Here is a 20,833-nt window from a genome sequence, read left to right as displayed (position 1 = left end):
TGTCTTTATTTTTTGTCCACTTTCCTGGAAAGCAACCTTGTAGTACCATCAGCACAAGGAGACGATTTCTTGTTCCATTTTCAGATCAAAACCCTTCAATCCTCTGTTCATCTTCATGAGCCTTCTTCAGTGAAATGAAAACTTCCGTCCCTCTGTTCCTCTTCTCATTTTTCTTCACAATCGTGTGGTTTGATCTCCAGCTCTGTTTCAGCAATGACGCCAACGAGGAATTTAAAGCTTGCGCGGTGTACTACAACTGCGGAGATTTGGTTAACATCTCGTATCTGTTCTGGGGGAATGAGCGGCAGGAGTTTTGCGGTCGGCGAGAATTTGAGCTCAATTGCAAAGACAATAAAACCACTACGATTCAAATCAATTCTATGGAATATAACGTTGTGAGCATCAGCCAATCGGATCATAGAATGAGGATAGCAAGATCAGACCTCTTCGATGATTACTGCCCTAAAAACCAAATCAAAACGGCAACGTTGGATCATAATCTGTTCAAGTATTCTTCGAACAATCTGAATCTCTATGTCTGGTATGATTGTCCGGCGCTAGAGGGAATCCCGCGGGATTTCAGATTTGAGTGCGGTTGGGAAGAGGAAAGTAGCGGGAGAGCGAATTATGCTTTGGAGAAGAAGGATGCAATGAATTGGAGTAGAAACATGAGCGATTGTAGAATGAAAATCGAAGTTATAATTATAAAAGATGTATTGAAAGCAGGAGAAACGAACAGAACGGTGGTGGTGGAAAATGGAGTGAAAGAAGGGTTTGAAGTGGAAAACGGGGATTTGTATACCATAGCGTGCGAGGGATGCAAGGAATACGGCGGCGCGTGTAGTGGAAACGCGACTCAAGAGTTTCTCTGCATTTGTGGAAGTGGAGATGTAAATCCTTACGTTTGCAAAGGAGCCCCTCCTCCTGGTATGTTTAATTTCTAGCCCATGGAGAAACTGTTTTTTGATAAAATCTCGCCAGTTTGGAATTTATAAATAGTTTCAACCCTAGGGATTAGTTTTAAAGGTTTTATCGAGTTATATGGACTCAGTTCTAATTATAAATCCCGACTCAATTCTAATTTTTCTTTTTAAATTATGGGACTCAATTTTTAATTAATTTTTTTTTTTTTTTTTTGGATAAGATACATTTTTTATCCCATGATTTTGGACTAATTTTTATTTGGTCTTTATGTTTAAAAATGTTAGACATTTAGTACGTCTTGAGTTAACAAATTTTCTAAAATAGGAAAAATACCAAATTATTTATGAAAATAGCAAAAAAAAAAAAAAAAAAAAAAAATAACATAAATAACTCTGAAACAACATCTATTATTGATATTATCAGGTTTTTTTATAAATCGTATTGATAGACTTTTATTAGTTTCTATCACTGATAGACACTGATATATTTTTATAAGATTCTATCAATAATAGATTTCTATCTGTTTCTATCACTAATAGACACTGATAGATTTTTTCAACATCTATCGATGATATAGACTTGTATCAGTTTCTATAATTGATAAACACTAATAGACTCCTATCCGTTTCTATCCTCGTCTACTTGTGATAGATATTGATAACAATGTCCACCACAACTATAATTAAATTTTGATATTTATGTAAATATTTTTCTTTATTTTTCTATTTTTGAAAATCCCTCTTTTGAGTTTGGTTTTCAATTTAGTGAGATTCAAAATATTAAAATTTTACCATGGGATTTAAATTTTATTTCAATTTGGTCTATAAATTTTAAGATTTATATTTTTAATCGAAACCTTTTTAAAAAATTAAAAATATTTACACTTTATAGCAAAAAGTTCCAAAAATACAAATCACTTTTAGAATTTTTTCTATAAATGTAAATATTATATTTTTTGGATTTTTCTATGGATAAGAATTTTTCTTTTTAATCTCGATTTTTCATTAATTACTAGACACAAATGTTTATTAATTAATTTAAAATAATTTTGAAGTGAAATTTTAAATTTAATAACAACCGAAAAAATATTAAAATTTAATTAATTATAATTCTTTTAAAAATCCGAACACAAACCTCAAACCAAAACCTTCGAAGAAACTTAATTGATTCTTCAAATAACAAAAATAAACATTCTTCAAGCTTATTACCTGGCAAAAATTTGGAGAAAATTCGAAGAAATTGGAGGAGGAGAAGAAGAAGAGTAAGTTGACAAGTAGAATGTAAAAACGAAATATTGGTGGGAAGTGTAACATTTGGTTCTACTAAAGGTATAATTGTCTTCGTCTACTCATTGAAATAAAGTGTAATATTCTTGTTTGGCTTTAGTGTCAATCACGACCAGTATATCCTATAAAGTATATACACAGATACGACTACACGATACGGATACGGCGATTCATCAATTTCTAAAAAATTATGATACGAATATGTCTAAGAATACGTAATTTTTTTAATATATATATTTCTAAAAAACGAGGATACTGATATGTTGAAAATACTTTTTTTTCTTTAAAAAAATCTAGGATATAGATAAATTTAGCATACAAGTTAATAACAATAACACAAAATAGAATACAAACACTGAAATACAATACGAAAAAAGCAACATCTAAGATGTTGAAGTACAATAGTTCATAAAATGTAATAGAAAAGTGATTCATATTGCAAAGAAGAAGAAAAATATTAGAGAGAGAAGTATGAAGAAAAACGAAGAACTTATTGTGAAGATATCCGAATGAATTATATTTTGGTGGACTTTGTGGGGATTCAAATGTGAAGATGGAGATTAGATGATCCTAGTCTAGGGTTTGGTCCGTTATTATTTTTCCTTTTAGTTTCGGATTCGAGTAGTGAACTTTTTTGGGAAAAATTAGATGAGTTACTTGTCTTTTTTCTTTAAAAAAAAAGTACGTATAGAAATAGATACGTCAAATCGCCTGTCAGATACGTATTTGGAAAATATCTGAAAGTATAGATACGTCAAATCGCATATCAAATACGTATCTGGAAAGTGTCTGGAAGTATCAGTATCCGATACGTGTCTGATACCGATTTTTTGCCTCACATGAAGTATCTGTACTTCATAGGGTATATCACTAAGACGCTTCATATAAATAATTATACCAAAAGAGTATTATTTGTGAAAGATATAAATATCTAATCTAATCTAATGATTTGTTTTGCCAATTGTTTACCATGACAGCAACACCAGCAAATGTTATATGGATAGAGCCCACCACAGGTAAAACTATACAACCTAGGCATTCCTTTCACCTTCTACTATCTCTATTGGATTATTTTTTTTCTCATGGCTTCGGAAAGACAACCTTATCTTATCTAACGATTTGCTTGCCAATTGTTTACCATGACAGAATCACCATATAACAATGACAGAAGGAAGCCGGCCATTATAGGTAAAACCTAGGCCTTCCTTTGACCTTAACCATAGACTGATATATATTAGTTTCCTCACCTTTCATATTAGAAGTAATATTCCTAGGAAAAAAAAACACAATTTGGTGTGCATGGATTTATTGAAGTTCAATTTTTTCTTTCTATTTTTGTTGAAATTTCTTAGAAAATCTTAAGTTTCTCGCTTGGTTCGTTTACAAGTTTAATCCATGAATTCATGTTGTATCTCGCAAATTTTTGAACTTTATAAAATGACTTATAAACCTCTTAATTTTCAACTTTGTGAATTGATTCATAAACTTCCAATTTTGTGTCCGGTTAGTTTGCGTATCTTTTTTCAAATTCTTGCATTTTGCATTGATTCACTGATTATATGAGTTCAAAACTCATTGTTTAGGAGCAATATCTTCAGGAGGCTTCATTTTAATAATCTTCATTATCATCTTCATCTATTGCAAGAGAAAAAGAATCTCAAATAAAGACAAAATTGAGGAAATTATTAGGAGATATTTTACACAAACGCCTATGCGTTACAGTTACTCCAAGTTAATGAAAATCACAGACTCCTTCAAGAACAAGCTTGGCCAAGGAGGATTTAGCACTGTCTACAAAGGAAGCCTACCAAGTGGATGTGATGTGGCTGTCAAACTTTTGAAACAATCCAGACAAGAAAATGGCCAAGATTTTATTAATGAAGTTGTTAGCATAGCAAAAACTTCACACATAAACATAGTCACACTTTTAGGTTTATGCTACGAACAAAACAAAAGGGCTTTGGTTTATGAATATATGCCTAAAGGCTCATTAGATAAGTACATATCCCACAACAGGCTGCAAGAAAATGATATGAAGTTGGATTGTAACACACTCTATAGCATTGTTATTGGAGTGGCACGAGGCTTAGAATACTTGCATTGCGGTTGCAACACAAGGATTTTACATTTTGACATCAAACCACACAACATTCTTTTGGATAGTGACTTTTGTCCCAAGATTTCGGACTTTGGACTTGCCAAGCAATGCGAGGCCAAAAAAAGTCATGTGTCGATGACAGGCGTGAAAGGAACGGTAGGATTCATTGCACCTGAAGTAATATTCAAGAATTTTGGTAAGATTTCTCACAAATCTGATGTTTATAGCTATGGAATGTTGGTTCTTGAAATGGTGGGAGCAAGAAAGAATTCCAATGATGGAGTGGAACAAAAGAGTGAAGAGTATTTTCCTGATTGGATATATAACAAACTAAGACAAAGTGAAATAGATGGAGGATGCTGGTGGGGAAACACAAAGGAAGAAGAAGAAATGACAAGAAAAATGATAATTGTAGGGCTGCATTGTATTCAGACATTGCCCGACGACAGGCCATCGATGACCAATGTGGTTGTGATGTTGGAAGGCAATGTTGATGCTTTACAGATTCCACCAAAACCCGACTTGTTCGGTCCTCCAGCCTTTGAGCAGCCTCAACCTTCTTCTTCTTCATCAACTAAATCCATAATGATAGTTTGATACTCTAGCAGAGAAGCATCACAACACCAATCATATTTACCTCAAATGAAGACTCTCAGATTTCATTTCTTTTTATCCTTTTGAGTAATCAATTGAGTAATTCAAACATGTATATGATTCGATGACATTCAGAAAACATATTTATAGGAGAAAATTTTGGCTTGAAATTTTGTTTAAATTACTTATTAATGAATAATTTACCATTTGCAATACCCGTTTACAATTAGGAGACTTGGTAGTTTTACATCTCCAAACTCCTAAATTGTCTACCATGAGAGGGAGGAGTGTTGCGAGCTGCAAGAACTTGAATAGTTAAATCATAGAATGACCTGTTGCAAGATCGTACTTCTTCTATAATTTTTGTTAGAAAAGTCAAATAAAAAAATTCTAAAGAAAGATTGCTAGATTTGTAAACATACTAATATATTTTGATACCCATTTAAGAAGTATTTGGGACAAGAAGTTGAATTGTTTAGTTTGGAGAGATAAATTTAGAGAGTTTTTGAGTACTTTGACAAGAGTCGTTACTCATAACTACACATTTACATTCAAAACATTTCGACCATTGAGGAAAATAAATTTAATTAAAATAATAAAGACAGTTTTCTAAAATAAATAACAAATAAATAAAACCTTTGTTCGGGGCCCCTAAAATAATGAAGGAAAAAAAAAACTTAAACAAATAAAATTTTGACTAACATTAAGTTTCAAATCAAAACTTTTAAATAGCTTGAAAACGTAAACTGAGCGGAAGCGATTTACATGTCTCATATGGCACGATCACAGATCCCTCTTATCACTCGCTGATCCGTTCCTGTCATTACCTGAAAAACATAAATTAAGAAAGGTTGAGTATAAAATACTCAATAAATGATCCCAGTACTGGGATCAGGCTATGCATCCACGAGCAAAGAAAGATAGCCTGTGGCTCAACAACTACATCGGTTTTTGATGATGAAAGGAAAACCAAAAGACGTACTATCTTGCCTTGAAACACATGTCTAGCGGCCCGTAGGCACACCGTCAAACATGATAATAACATGAACGTGAACCCGTCGACCCACGCATGTCTAGCGGCCCGTAGGCACACCATCAAACATAATAATAACATGAACGTGAACCAATCGAATCATGCATGTCTAACGGTCCGTAGGCACACCGTCAAACATGATAATAACATGAATGTTAACCTATCGGTTCACGTATGTCTAGTGGCCCGTAGGCACACCGTCAAAACATGAAACATGAAAATAAAGTAACATGAACGTAAACCTGTCGGCTCACGCATGTCTAGCGGCCCGTAGGCACATCGTCAAACATGATAATAACATGAATGTTAACCTGTCGGTTCATGCATGTCTAGCGGCCCGTATGCACACCGTCAAACATAATAATAACATGCATCAAGGCAAGACAAGAAACTGCTCTACTGGTCTATTCATGCATCACATACATAATATGAGTACTGATTAGAAATTTTAACATGCTCATAATACTTGTAACTACCATGCAACTAGCACAACATAATGTCAAACAAAATCATGCTCCAGAGTACGTCCACCAAGTAACTTGATAGGTCTAATCTAGATCGCTTGGTACGAAGGCACTGGTAATAGTATCACTTTCCTCAACTTGGTAAAAACGCAAAACAAAATCTCCTCAGAACTTCTTTAGCACACTTGAATCAACCTAAAGTTGTGGCTTGATCCACGACAAATTTCAAAACTTGATTCAATTAGCCAATTTGATCAAGAATTAAATCCAAAATCAATAACTTAATTTTCCACTATTACTCTCAATCCAAAAGAACAACCAACCAACAACTTACCCAAAACTTACCAATCTTTACCAATTTTATGCAAAACGAAAGATGGTCTCACGCTTGATTAATGCCTCAAAACTTCCAAATATTGAATCTAAGTTTCACACCAAAGAGAGGTTACTAATTTAACCCAAAATTAGATGAGTGAATTTCACCTCCCAAATTATAAGGAAAATAAGTCTTACCCAAGATTTTTCTCAAGATTCCGGGAAAGATCGGGCAATGGTGGCTGATGGCGCGTCGGCTCGTGGCTACCATAGATAGGCAGCGGGTGTTGCTGTTGGACGACATAAATTGTTTAGGCTCACGACTAGTAGTGAGGGCCTTACATGAGGAGGGTTTGCGAGAGTGAGAGCGAAGGGGAACTTCGAGTTTTACAGATTTTATTCAGCAGCAATTACGAACAAACCATAGCTTCAAACAACGATCCAATCGTTCAAAATGAAACTCTATGTCTCGAACAGACTGACCAAATTTGAGCACGATCCAACGGTTCAAACACTGAAAATTGACAATTTTGTGGAAGCTACTTAAAAATAGAATTGCTCACTCCCCAATTTTTGACCTCTTTTCACTCTCATTTAATTTTGAAAAAATCTCAATCATTTTATTATTTTTTTTTTTTCAAATTTTGAAAAGATAAATAAAATATTTTATCACAATATCTCCAAAATCTCCAAAGATTCTATTACATTTATAAATCAATTAACTTTTCAAATTATAGGCTTCAAAAACCAAAATTAAAGGGTAGATCCACCAATTTGATACAAATTAAATCCTTCCAAATATTTAAATCAATTCAAAATCTCTTGAAATTAATTATCTCTTTTATTTATTTATTTATTTTTTAAGTTGGCTCTAAAATCCAAAATCAGAGGGAAACAAAATTCAATATTTTCAAGATAATCAATTCGAATATCTAATCAATTAAATTCAATTTAATCAATAAAAGTTTTTCAATTATTTCAATTTAATCTCAATTTTTCAAATGAAAGGAAAATTTAAACTCAATAATTTTAGATAATTAACTTAAATTGTCCTAAAATTCGAGATGTTACATTTTAGTTTGGAGAGGTAAATTTAGAGAGTTTTTTAGTTGTGGGGCGAGTTAATAAGTCATGCAATTGATGTTTTTTAGTTCAACTCTACTTTTTGAGCAAAACATGCCCTTCCAATTTTCTTTATTAGAAGGGATGAAAACACCAAGGGGCTGTTTGGGAGACCGGATCGTGGAGCGTGAAAAATAGTGGGAAAGAGAGTCGAGATGAAAACAATGGAACGGAATGAGTTTGGTATGACAAATTGGGCCCAAAACTCTCAATCTAAACATGAGTTTTGGATTACATTACAACACAAACTCATTTCACAACGGATCTCTAAATAGCCCCTAAATATTTCAATGCAGGTGAGTATCACATCTTATTATTATTATCATTTTAAACTAATCTAAAGTATAACAATGGATTAAAACTTCATTAAATTCAATGCGTAGTTCAAAGGAAGTTTACATTCAAGACATAAGCTTCTTAAATTCAAACAAACACGTGCATCAAATGCTTCCTTTGTGTTTCTAACATACTGTCATGCATGCACTCTGCACAAAGTTCATGAACATATTTTGCCGCCCAAGTTGACCAATTACTTCTGCAAAAAGAAAAAAGAGCTCCCAAAGTTTTTGTTGATTTGATGGGAGGTGAAGAAAGTGAAACCCTACTTTCTGAGTTTTGATGAAAATAATAATAGAAATTTCCAAATTTCTAAATTTCTATTATTATTTTCATCAAAACTTTGGAAATGATCTTAATTAATTCTTAAGCCACGTCATTCTCAGACAACAATTTTATGATCCAATCTGAAAATAAAGTGTTTTTCTGAATGAATTCTAAAACGTGTTATTGCTTGAACCATGATCTGTCTTTATTCTCATGTTTTTTTCCAAACATCATCATTCACAAAACTAAAAATAAAGGTCCTACTCGGGAATCTTTTGATTTTTTTTTTTTTTTAATTTTTAAAATTTAAACCTATCTTATCCATATTTCTTACCATAAGTTGCATATTTCTTAAATACAATGATTGAATTCTTAACTAATTTCCAAAAATAAAAACAACATTTTAAAAATTATTTTTTTATTTATCAAAATTTGGCTTGATTGTTAAACTATTAACGAAAAATAGATTACAAAGGAAGAAATTTAGAGGTGAAAATAGTATCCATAGAACTTTTTTTTAAAAAAAAAACAAAATGTTTATCAAACGGGACAAAAAATTTTAAAGGCTTCAAAAAAAGAAACAACCGCCCAAATCTAATTCAATCACGCTTTGTTTAACATACAAAACTGAAAACAAATTAAAATTTTTCTTCAAAACCACCTCCATATAGTTACTTAAAGCTGAAAAAAATCACACTCCTTCAAGAACAAACTTGGTTGAGGAGGATTTAGTACTATCTACAAAGGAAAGCTACTCGACGGACGTGATATGGCTGTGAAACTTTTGAATGAGTCCAGTTAAATGGCCAAGATTTTATTAATGAGGTTGTTAATATTACTAAAACTTCGCAGGTAAATATAGTCACTCTTAGGTTTCTGTTACGAAAGGAAGAAAAGAACTTCGATTTATGAATATATGCCTAGAGGGTCATAAGATAAATATATCTTCCACAAAGAGCCACAGAGAAACAACGTTGAGATGAATTGGAACACACTCTATAGCATTGTTATCGGTGTGGCTCGCGGCTTAGAGTACTTGCATCGTGGGTGTAATACAAGGATTTTGCATTTTGACATCAAATCACATAACATTCTTTTGGATAGTGACTTTTGTCCTAAGATCTCAGACTTTGGGCTCACCAAGCAATGCAATGCCAAAGAACGTTATGTATCAATGAAAGGCGTAAAAGAGACAGTAGGATTCGTTGCACCCAAAGCAATATTCTGAAACTTTGGCAAGATTTCTCACAAGTCTGATGTTTATAGCTATGGAATGTTGGTTCTTGATATGGTGGGAGTAAGAAAAAACCCAATGATGGACTGGAGCAGAAGAGTGATGAGTATTATCCTGATTGGATATATAAGTATCTTACACAAAGTGAAATAGATGGAGGCAATCGGTGGAGCAACACTGAGGAAGAAGAAGAAATGGCAAGAAAAATGATAATTGTGGGTCTCCATTGTATTCAGACATTGCCAAATGACAGGCCATCAATGACCGATGTGGTTGCAATGTTGGAAGGCAGTGTTGATGGCTTATAGATTCCACCAAAACCAAGTTCAGACCTTCAACGATTAAGCTGTTGGGAATGCGACCAAAGTCCCATATTGATTAGATAAGAAGAGGATCATGGATATATAAGGGAGGACAACTATCTCCATTGGTATGAGACCTTTTAGGGTGAAACCAAAGCAAAACCATGAGAGTTTATGCCCAAAATGGAAAATATCATAAATTGTGGAGATAGTTGAAGTATCGTTAGCCTTAACAAGTGGTATCAAAGCCTATAATTGTCCAAGAATAAATCAAAATTCTATTGAGACTACAACTATGTTGGGGAAAATATGACTAGAACAAAAAGAATCACAAGATGATCTACATAACTATTCATGGACCTTGCTGCTGCCAAAGTTTTGAAAAAGCTATTAATAGTCATGATGCTAGACCACATTGATGACATGAACGATGAGATGAAGTCACTCAATTTAAATGATACATGGAAGTTAGTACCTTTACCTAAAGGATACAAACATATTTCAGGTAAATGAATCTACAAATTTAAGGAAGAGATTCTAGGGTCCAAAAGTCTAGATTCAAGCCAAGACTTGTAACTAAAGGATGATGAAGTGTTCTCTCCTATTGTAAAACAAATATCCATTAGACTACTTCTCTCCTTATTTGTACAAAAGGACTTGGAGTTAGACCAATTGGATGTGAAGACTGCATTTCTATATAGATATTTTAGTGAAACCATCTACATGAAGCAACCTCAGGGATATGTAAAGAAGGGAGAAGTAGATCTAGTTTGTTTATTAAATAAGTCAATCTATGGTCTTAAGCAATCCCCTAGGTGCCGGTATGATAGATTTGATGAGGTGTTATCCAAAATTGGATTCAAAAGATGTTCCGATGATTGGTGTGTTTACACTAACACTAAGAGCTTTGAAGATGTTGTGTATCTACTTCTATATGTAGATGATATGTTACTTGCAGTGAGCTCTCAGAAATTTCTTAAACAAGTCAATACCCTTTTAAAGAAAGAGTTTGACATGAAAGACTTAGGGGAATCAAGAAGCATCCTAGGAGTTGAAATCATCAGAAACAGAAGTAAGTCTAATCTCTATATGAGCCAATCTAACTATTGTGGCAAAGTTCTTCAGAGGTTTAATATGAGTGGTGCAAAACCAGTAAAGACACCTTTAGCACATCATTTTAAACTATCTTCAGCTAATAGCCCTAAACCTATTGATGAAGAACATATAAATTTCATGAAATCAATTCCTTACTCTCAAGTAGTGGGATCCTTAATGTATCTAATGACCTCTACTAGACCTGACCTATCCTATGCTACAAGCTTGATCAGTAGGTACATGTCTAATCCAGACAAACGTCATTGGGAGGCAATCAAATGGATACTAACGTATCTATGTTTTTCTAAAGATGCAAAATTCTGTACAAACAAAATGAACCAATGAATGATGGGATCTATGGCTATGTAGATGCTGACTACGCTGGAGATTTAGACAAAAGATGTTCATTATTAGGATACATTTTCCTATGGGAAAATAACCTGATAAGCTGGAAGGAAAGTTTACAATCTATTGTATCTCTATCCACAATAGAAGTAGAGTTCATTGCATTATCAGAGGCAATAAAAGAAGGTTTGTGGTTGAAGGGCTTACTCAATGATTTTGAAATTATTCAACCTACTATAAGGATTTACTGTGATAATCAAAGTACAATATATCTTTCTAAAAATCAACAATTCCAAAGTAAGACAAAACATTCGATATAAAATATCACTTTATCAGAGAAAAAATTTAAAAAAGAGAGATCGAAGTAATTAAGATACATATCTCAGACAACGCAGCTGACATGTTGACTAAACCCATGCCTCAAATAAAGCTCAGTCACTGTCTCGAGCTCCTCGGGTTTGAGTTACCTGAAAATGGTTAGAAAGTCAGCTCGCGTAGGGGGATCGCTTGTTGTTAGCACAGGTGGAGATTGTTCAGAAATTAAAAAGTACATACCTGTTTTTTGTTGTAATCTCCAAGCTCACCATCAACTCCCTTTAACTCTTGTAAATTCTACATATAAATAAGAATAGAAGTGAGAAAGAATTTTACCTGCCCCCCCTGCATAGTGGATGTAAGCAATTCTGTCGAAGCATTTAAAAATTATGTGTCGACTCTTCTTCTTTAACTTGGATGATCATTTACAACATTAATTTTGCCTCCATCTTCATCTTCTTCTTCAAGCTCCTGAGAGAACGAGAGAGGAAAGTTGAATCCCAAATTTTTCATGTACTGGTAATAGAAAGGAAATTCATTTTCTGATTATCTTCTTTTTGAGTGAAAAACACGTGTGTGGAGAAAAAGAAGACTACATGGTAGTTTTATCTTCACAAAAATTTTCTTTGGGCTTTAAGCATTAGCAAGTGGTATCAGAGCCATGCCCCTAACATAGCCATGTCGGTTGAACCCTCAAGTGTTGAACAAAGGTGTATAGTGGAGCCTTGGAAGTGGTCATGATGTGATCTGTGGTTGAACTCTATTGGATAGGCAGTGTGCTCGACTAAAGAGAAGTTAGCCTAGATAAGAGTTAGATGGATGGATGATTATTTGATGGAGGGCTTGGTGGTCCTTTGTTCGAGAGGAGGATTGTTGGGAATGCGACCAAAGTTTCACATTGGTTAGATAAGGGGAGGATCATGGATATATAAAAAGAGGACAACTATCTCCATTGGTATGAGGCCTTTTGGGTGAAACCAAAAGTAAAACCATGAGGGTCTTTGTCCATATCAAACTATATCATTTGATGATAATCAGAGAAAATTTTGACTTGAAATTTTGTTTAAACTACTCATTTGATGAATAATTTGAAAATGAGAGGCAGGAGTGTTGTCAGCTACAAGTCCTTGAATAGTTAAATCATAGTATGACATGTCGCAAGATCATACATCTTATACAATCAGAGAAATTAATGGATTTGTAGATATATTAATGATTTGACTACTCATTGAGGAAATGTTTAGGACAAGAAGCTGAGTTTAGTTTTGAGAGTTTAAATTTGAAGAGTATTTTAATAGTGAGACCAAGAATTAAGAAGTCATGGCATTTTTTTTTTTTTTTTTTTTTTTTTTTAACTTACTCTTTGAGCCAAAGATGCCCTTACAATTTTCCTTGATAGAAGGCGTCAAAACACCAAGGAATTTAGTGCAAGTGAATATCAAATTTTTATTACTTTTGTTTTAAACTAACCCAAAATCTAACAAGGGATTAAATAATAATAATAATAATAATAATAAAAGTCACAAACTCAAGAGGCATAAATTTGTACTTCATTCTCTAACTTCGTAAGCTATCACTCTAAATATAGGCTTCTTAAATCTGAACTTCCTAAACTTGCACTCCAAACACAATTTTCTTAAACTCAGATTTGTCCTCCAAACTTAACATTCCAAACCTAGAGCCTAGTTTTATGTTTGAATATACTGTCATACATGCACCCAAACAAACTTGTTCTTTTTACCTACTTGAAATTTTTTATTAAAAGTTATTCCAACTCCTCTCCTTTGTATTTTAAAATGTAGTGCGTTCATGATCATGTTTTGCCACCCAAGTTGACCATTATTTTAATATTGCCAAAAAAGCTTCCCAAGTCTGTCTTTATTTTATGGGAGGGGAAGAAAGTGAAAGTGTGAAACCCCACTTTCAAAAGGAATTTGGAATTTTCTATTACATTTCAATCAAAACTTTGCTAGTGATCTTATTTAATTCTTATAAATGCCACAAACATTCTCAAAAGGCCAATCTTATGATCATTCTATACCAATTGTACGTCCAACCTCCAAATTCTTCTTCTGAATGATTTCTAAACGTGTTATTGCTTGAACCAAGATTTGTCTTTTCTTATCCTTTTTCCAAACATCATCATTCACGAAACTAAAAAACAAAGATTTCAAGGACTTAAATCAAGAAATAACCCCCCAAATCTAATCCAAGATTGCTTGGTTTAACATACAAAACACACTGAAATTTTCCTTCAAAACCACACTCCATTTTCCCACCTTCCAGTAATTTCTTCTTCTTCTTGTTTATTCTCAATTCATCCATTTTCCTTCTATTCATGGATTTCAAGACTGCCCCTTTTCTTCTAGTCATCTTCTTCATCATCTTAACTCGCCAAACTCTGTCCTCAGATCAGAACTTTGAAGCTTGTGCTCCAAAATCCTGCGGGAAAGGTCCAAATATAAGCTACCCTTTCCGGATAGCTAATTCACACAGCCCCTTCTGTGGAATCCCAAGCTTCGATATTGCCTGCAAAGATGAAAACCCAATTATCAGAATTGCAGAAGAGGATTATATTATCAGAGATATTTCCTACAAAAACCATTCTTTTCTTTTGACAAATGCTGTGGTTAACGATTTGAACTGCCCAACTCCTCTTCATAATTTGAGCCTCCAACGAACCCCCTTCAGTTTCAGTTCAAATCCTAATGGGTTCTTCTTCTTCTACAACTGTACTTCCCTTCCTCCCGATCATAGCTTCCCAATTGGTTGTTCTAGCACAAGAAAACTCCATTCTTTTGCTTCTTTCAGTGATGGCTCTTTGGGGTCCATTAACTCCTCTTACCATTCTTGTCAAACCTTGGTTGAGATGCCTTTGCACTTCAGTAATGAGGAAAAGGTTTTTAATGAGTTGTACAAGAAGAGTTATTCTGATGTCTTGAAGATGGGATTCAGTTTAAATTGGAGTGCTCAAAATTGTAGCAAATGTGAGACAAGTGGTGGCCGATGTGGATTCCAAAGCAACAAGTTTGTTTGCTTTTGTTCTGATGGATCTTATCTCGAAACCTGCAAACAGGGTAACTTTCTAGTAAAAGTTGTGTAGAACAGGAAATGATTTTATCATCATTATTATATTACATATATTTTTTTTCGGATGACACTTTTACGGACGCTTTTATGATTCATGATCTGTCCCTCCCAAACTATTGAAATATAAGACCTTGTTGTGAGGTGAGGCTGGTGGAAAAGCATGAAAAAAGTGGCATCGTACTGGCCATCTCATTGGAGTAGGGATAAGCCACCATTGGACTAGGAGAGTCATCCCTAACCCAATGACACTTAAATAATATTAGTGTGTTCTTACGAACGGATGGATCATGAATCCTAAAGATCCTCACGAAAGGGTCAACTGTATAAAAAAAAACTCATGATTTATTATATGAATGAACTCAAAATTTTTGCCCAATTGGAACGAGTGTTTTAACAACAAAGTTTTCTGAATTTTCTTTGCTAATGAACGATTTGTTTGGTGTTGGAACCATTTTGTCCTGTCTTTGAATGTCTAATCTTAGCTTTATAGTTACAGAATCACATTAACCACCAATCTCCACTGATCCAAGACTTCCAGATTTGAATACCTTTCTTCTTTGATGTAACCAATTAGCTAATTGACGGGAATTTTTATACCGATGACTCCTCTTTAGAGGCTCAAATGAAAACTAGTCCAAAGTTGAATTTTAGTCTTTAGTTTGTGTTAGCATCGTGCAGAATTACTATTTTGACCTAATAATGCACGTGTCAAGATTTTCGTGCTCGCTTCTTGTTACTAATTGCTCGCTCTTCACTCCTTGCTCCTTCTATTCTCCTTCTCAATTTATTTTTCTATCGTCATAAATTTTATTGCTTCTCACTTTTTACTCCTTGCTCATTCTATCATCTTTTTAAATTTGTTTTTCAATGGTTAGAAATCTTCTTGTTTTCCTTATTTCTAAAAAAAATAATAAATAAAAATAAAAAATCAGATTGAGCCGAAGAAGAACCGAAGAATAATTGATGAAATTGATTAAAGAAGTTGGATGGAAAGAACAAGAAAGAAGAACCACTTAGGGTCAAAGTGGAGTTTTATATGGTTCTGACACAAGCAAAAGGCCAAAATTACTTCATTTTCAAAATGATGACTACTTTTCATCTAGGCTCCTAGAAAGGGGCCTTGGTGCAATTTTCTCTAATTCAAAGAGGAAAGCAAGTGTAGATATAATTAATGGTGAAATATTAACTAAGTTGGAGTGGGGTCTTCGGAGTGACTCCCACTTCATATTCTCCAAACCAATTAAATTCATAAAGCATATTTTATTGAAAAATTCTCGAGGACTCGTGAGACTCGATCTCACGAAAAATTTTGCCATCTCTATTAAATTTCTCATTTTGTAAGAATTGAGGCAAAAAATTTGCGGGAGTCAAGTGCCATGGGGAATTATTACCTATTTAATCAAAATGAACTAAATTTTGTGTTAAGAAAGCTTTTGATTATAGAGTTAGTTTTCTACTGTGAATACTCAATTACGTAGTTAATTTGAAGTTATTTGATTATCCATTATGACTTATTGTTCTTTTTTCTTCTTCATCATTATTATTCAAAATTTATTTTAATTGCGATCCAATTCTATTCGTTCCAATCCTTTTCACAACAATTATTGCTTGAATATTAAATTTTCATTCAAGTTTATTATTGATATTCATTATCAATAAAATAAAATTATCATATACATTAGTGATATTTAACTTCTATTTTCTATCTCTGTTTGTTTGCATGTTGGTTTGCTACTATATTTACCATTGATTTATAATATTAATAAATTAAAAAAGTTAAATGTTTGGTATTTAACATGGTTGTTTGTAAAGTTACTGGTTATTAAGCAAACTCCATTCTTTTGCCGCTTTCCATGGTGGATTTTTGGAGTTCTTGTCAATCCTATGTTGAGGAACAATTATTCTGATGTCTTGATGATGGAGTTTACTTCAAAATTATTGTAGCAAACTGTAAGACAAGTGGTAGATAATATTCTTGGTCTTTTCTTATAAACTGTTTTTGGATTAACCTAATGCCTAATAATATTATTGAGTTTGACAGTTTCTTTTACTCATTCTTTTTGTAAAACAAACTTGTGATCTAATGATTTGATTGCCAATTGCTTCCCATGTCAGGAAAACTTGATATATGGAAAAAGGCCATCATAGGTAATTACTATTCTTAAGGTTGGAAAGTGAGCTAAACTTGACTATCAAATGGAATGAAATCATTCTAGAACTTGATTTCACATTACAGACTTGATTAATATCAAAGCCATATAATTTTCAGGTGCAACTCCTTTGGGAATTACTATCATTGTGATAATCTCCATTATCAGTATCACCATACACTACACGAGAAAAAGCATATCAAACGAAGACAAAATTGAAGAAAGTATAAGAAGTTATTCTACACAAACGCCCCAGCGATATAGTTACTCAAAGCTCAAGAAAATCACAGACTCCTTCAAGAACAAACTTGGTCAAGGAGGATTTAGCACTGTCTACAAAGGAAAGCTACCCGACGGACGCGATGTGGCTGTGAAACTTTTAAATGAGTCCAGTGAAAATGGCCAAGATTTTATGAATGAAGTTGTTAGCATCACAAGAACTTCACATGTTAATATAGCCTCATTCTTAGGTTTTTGCTACGAGAGGAAGAAAAGAGCTTTGATTTATGAATATATGCCTAGAGGGTCATTAGATAAGTATTTATCCCACAAAGGGCCACAGAGAAACAACGTTGATTTGGATTGGAACACACTTTATAAGATTGTTATCGGTGTGGCTCGAGGCTTAGAGTACTTGCATCGTGGTTGTAATACAATGATCTTACATTTTGACATCAAACCACACAACATTCTTTTGGATAGTGACTTCTGTCCCAAGATCTCAGATTTTGGGCTTGCCAAGCAATGCAAGGCCAAAGAAAGTCATGTGTCAATGACAGGCGTAAAAGGGACGGTGGGATTCATTGCACCCGAAGTAATGTTCAGGAACTTTGGTAAGGTTTCTCACAAGTCTGATGTTTACAGTTATGGAATGTTGGTTCTGGAAATGGTGGGAGCAAGAAAGAAGCCCAATGATGGAATGGAGCAGAGGAGTGAAGAGTATTTTCCTGATTGGATATATAACGATCTTACACAAAGTAAAATAGATGGAGGCAGTTGGTGGGGAAACACTGAGGAAGAAGAAGAAATGGCAAGAAAAATGATAATCGTGGGTCTGTATTGTATTCAGACATTGCCCGACAAGAGGCCGTCGATGACTGATGTAGTTGCAATGTTGGAAGGAAGTGTTGATGGGTTACAGATTCCACCAAAACCCAACTTGTTTGGACCTCCGGCCAATGTGCAGCCCCAACCTTCTGCTTCTTCTTCATCCGATTGGGATTCAGTTTAAATTGAAGTGCTCAAAATTGAGACAAGTTGTGGCCTTTGCTTTTGTTCTGATGGATGTCATCTCCAAACCTGCAAAGAAGGTAACTTTCTAGAAATATTAGTTGTGTAGAATAAGAAACGACTTTTGTAAGAATGAACTAAAAATGTTCGCTCAAAGTTATGTAAATTTTCGTTGTCGTTCCAAATTCTTTCACTTTTCCCTTCTTCGCTCACGGTTTGTTTGGTGTTGGATCCATTCTGTTCTGTCTTTGAACGCCTAATCTTAGGTTGATACACCAACATACAGAAGCACAGCAACAACCAATCTCCATTGATCGAAAGCTTCCAGATTTGAATATATTTCTTCCTTGAAGTCTTACAATTGGCCAATTCAAGAAGGAAAGCAACTGTAGATATAATTAATGGTGAAATCTTCACTAGGCTGGAGTGGGGCCTTCACTCATCAATGAGGATGACTCCCACTTCTGATTTCCCAGATCAATAAAATTCATAAAGTATATCTTATTGGAAAATTCTTAAGAAGCAGAATATGTTCGTCGAATCAAGCAATCTGTTCAAACATCTATGTTGACTAAAAGTTGTCTCCTTTGCCATCTTCTTTGATGATATTATTTTAGCTCTGCCTTTCTTAAAATCGACCGTCTGCCCAGATTTGATTATCTGTTTTTGAGCATTGAAATTGAAACTCCATCTCAAATTAATATCTTCTTCATTTCCTTCATCACTATTCATCTTTCTCCATGTTAGGGTTTAAGGTTTAGGGAGAAAATTCGAGTTCAAGTGCAACAACAACAAAACACAAGGATAGAAATCAAATCATTGGAACGGAATAAAAGGTAGTGCAGTTCAACCAATCAGATCGAAGAATAACTGTACAAGATCAGACCTCTTCGATGATTACTGCACTGGAAATCAAATAGGAGCGACTTTCATCGGGTAATTGACAAAAATAATCTTTTTCAAATTTTGATTTTGACTTTTGAACCCTTTTTAAAAAGTATGTTTTTTTATCCACATTTTTTAAAATGAATGAAAATTACCCTAATACCCTTCACATTTTAAAACTCCCTCAAACCTTCCAAACCTTCACTTTTTCTTTTCTATTTTCACTCTTTTCCATTTCAAAAGTCTTCAATCTCACTCCATTTCACTCTTCCCATTCTACATTTCCTTGTCATTTTCCTTTTCATTAAAGATCATTTGAGATTTTTCAACTAAGGTATGGATTTTCATTTTTTTTCACTCAATGTGTTATAGTTAGGTGTTCTTGTGTGAATATTTAAAATCTATGATCTATGTTTAATGTTATTTTTTTTTCCTAAAAACATAATTTTCGATATTTTCTGAATAAGTTTGAGCCTAAAATGCATTTCCGAAAATCGGTCTTACCTGGTCGGGTTTCATACCATTGTGACCAGGTATGTGACTGGGCGGGCAAGTTTGAGGTTGATTTGGGATAGATTTGGGGAAGAGGGGAAGATTGTGCCCGGTGGTAGACCGGCCAGGCCGTATGTGTATTTCGACTGGGTATGGGCAGGAAAGAGAGGAAAGGATGAGGGGGAAGGGGGAAAAACCGGGTAGGAGTAGTTGGCGGCCGATCCCGGCTTGGCTGGGTATTGGACCGGGTAGGGGGAGGGCACCGGGTAGAGAGGGGGCGTGCATGGAATTATTGGGACTAAACGATCCCTTAGCTATGATCACTTAGTACTAAACGATACGTTGGATTTTCTAAATGATGACACTATACGATCGTTTAGCTACGATGCACGCNCTATGATCACTTAGTACTAAACGATACGTTGGATTTTCTAAATGATGACACTATACGATCGTTTAGCTACGATGCACGCTAAGCGATGTGATGAAGTACTACACAATAGTGCTGAGCGATCGTTTAGATGTAGAGCTAAGCGATCGTGGCGTAGGAACTAAACGATACGTTGGATTTTCTAAACGATGACATTACACAATCGCTTAGCTATGACGCGCGCCAAGCGATGCGATGAAGTGCTACGCGATAGCACTGAGCAATCATTTAGATGTAGAGCTAAGTAATCGTGGCGTGGGAATTAAACGATACGTTGGATTTTCTAAACGATGGCACTCCACGATCATTTAGCTATGACGCACATTAAGGGATGAGATGATGTGCTATGCAATAACGCTGAGCGATTGTTTAGATGTAGAGCTAAGCGATCGTGGCGTGGGAACTAAACGATAGGTTGGATTTTCTAAACGATGGCACTACACGATCATTTAGCTACAACAAACACTAGACGATAGCCGTGTAGGGAAGGGGAACCGGGTAGAGGGGGGCGAGCCGTGTAGGGGATGCTTCGGGAATTTGGCCCAGCCGGGTATTGGACCAGGTAGGGGTATTCTATTTTTTCGCCCGGCCCTGTACCCAGCCGGGTATAGGTCGGGCCATTTATTTTTTTTTATTTATATATAATTTTTTGTTTTTTTTTTTAAAGTTGGCATTTGATGTTCATGATGTGTTGTCTTCTAATTTATCTATTCCATGAAAAATGTAGGTTATAATGGAACTAGATAGGAAGGTTCATCCTAATGACCATTTTCCTGCAGCCCTTTCATGTTGTTCCCACGTAGGAAAGACTATCCCTAAAATTAAG

General features: G+C 34.5%; 2 protein-coding genes and 1 pseudogene across 4 annotated transcripts; all 3 read left to right on the top strand.

Annotated features, from left to right (window-relative positions):
* The first annotated feature begins 97 nt into the window (after positions 1-97).
* On the top strand, positions 98-5,063 carry LOC120082796 (LEAF RUST 10 DISEASE-RESISTANCE LOCUS RECEPTOR-LIKE PROTEIN KINASE-like 2.4). 2 transcript variants are annotated; one of them, XM_039038114.1, is made up of 4 exons: positions 98-927; positions 3,188-3,226; positions 3,357-3,398; positions 3,959-5,063. In XM_039038114.1, exons 1-4 carry the CDS (start codon positions 135-137, stop codon positions 4,903-4,905), a joined length of 1,821 nt encoding a protein of 606 aa, XP_038894042.1. In that variant the 5' UTR covers positions 98-134; the 3' UTR covers positions 4,906-5,063. The 2 variants fall into 2 exon arrangements, with proteins under 2 accessions (XP_038894042.1, XP_038894041.1); XM_039038113.1 differs by having other exon boundaries at positions 3,794-5,063.
* Positions 5,064-8,126: 3,063 nt separating this feature from the next.
* On the top strand, positions 8,127-10,059 carry LOC120084044 (annotated as a pseudogene).
* A 3,694-nt stretch (positions 10,060-13,753) lies between these two features.
* On the top strand, positions 13,754-18,695 carry LOC120082776 (LEAF RUST 10 DISEASE-RESISTANCE LOCUS RECEPTOR-LIKE PROTEIN KINASE-like 2.1). Of its 2 annotated transcripts, XR_005483279.1 has the most exons (4): positions 13,754-14,807; positions 16,936-16,968; positions 17,090-18,280; positions 18,467-18,694. XR_005483279.1 is itself a non-coding variant. In XM_039038079.1 (3 exons), the coding sequence occupies exons 1-3, from the start codon at positions 14,069-14,071 to the stop codon at positions 18,199-18,201; spliced, it is 1,884 nt and encodes a 627-aa protein (XP_038894007.1). In that variant the 5' UTR covers positions 13,754-14,068; the 3' UTR covers positions 18,202-18,695. The 2 variants fall into 2 exon arrangements, 1 of the variants encoding a protein (XP_038894007.1); XM_039038079.1 differs by having other exon boundaries at positions 17,090-18,695.
* The last annotated feature ends 2,138 nt before the right edge of the window (positions 18,696-20,833 follow it).

The sequence above is a fragment of the Benincasa hispida genome, chromosome 8 (genome assembly GCF_009727055.1).
Source record: "Benincasa hispida cultivar B227 chromosome 8, ASM972705v1, whole genome shotgun sequence".
In the NCBI taxonomy this organism is placed as follows: Eukaryota; Viridiplantae; Streptophyta; class Magnoliopsida; order Cucurbitales; family Cucurbitaceae; genus Benincasa; species Benincasa hispida.
Note: the sequence above shows the minus strand (reverse complement) of the source record. Positions and strands in the feature narration are given on the sequence as shown.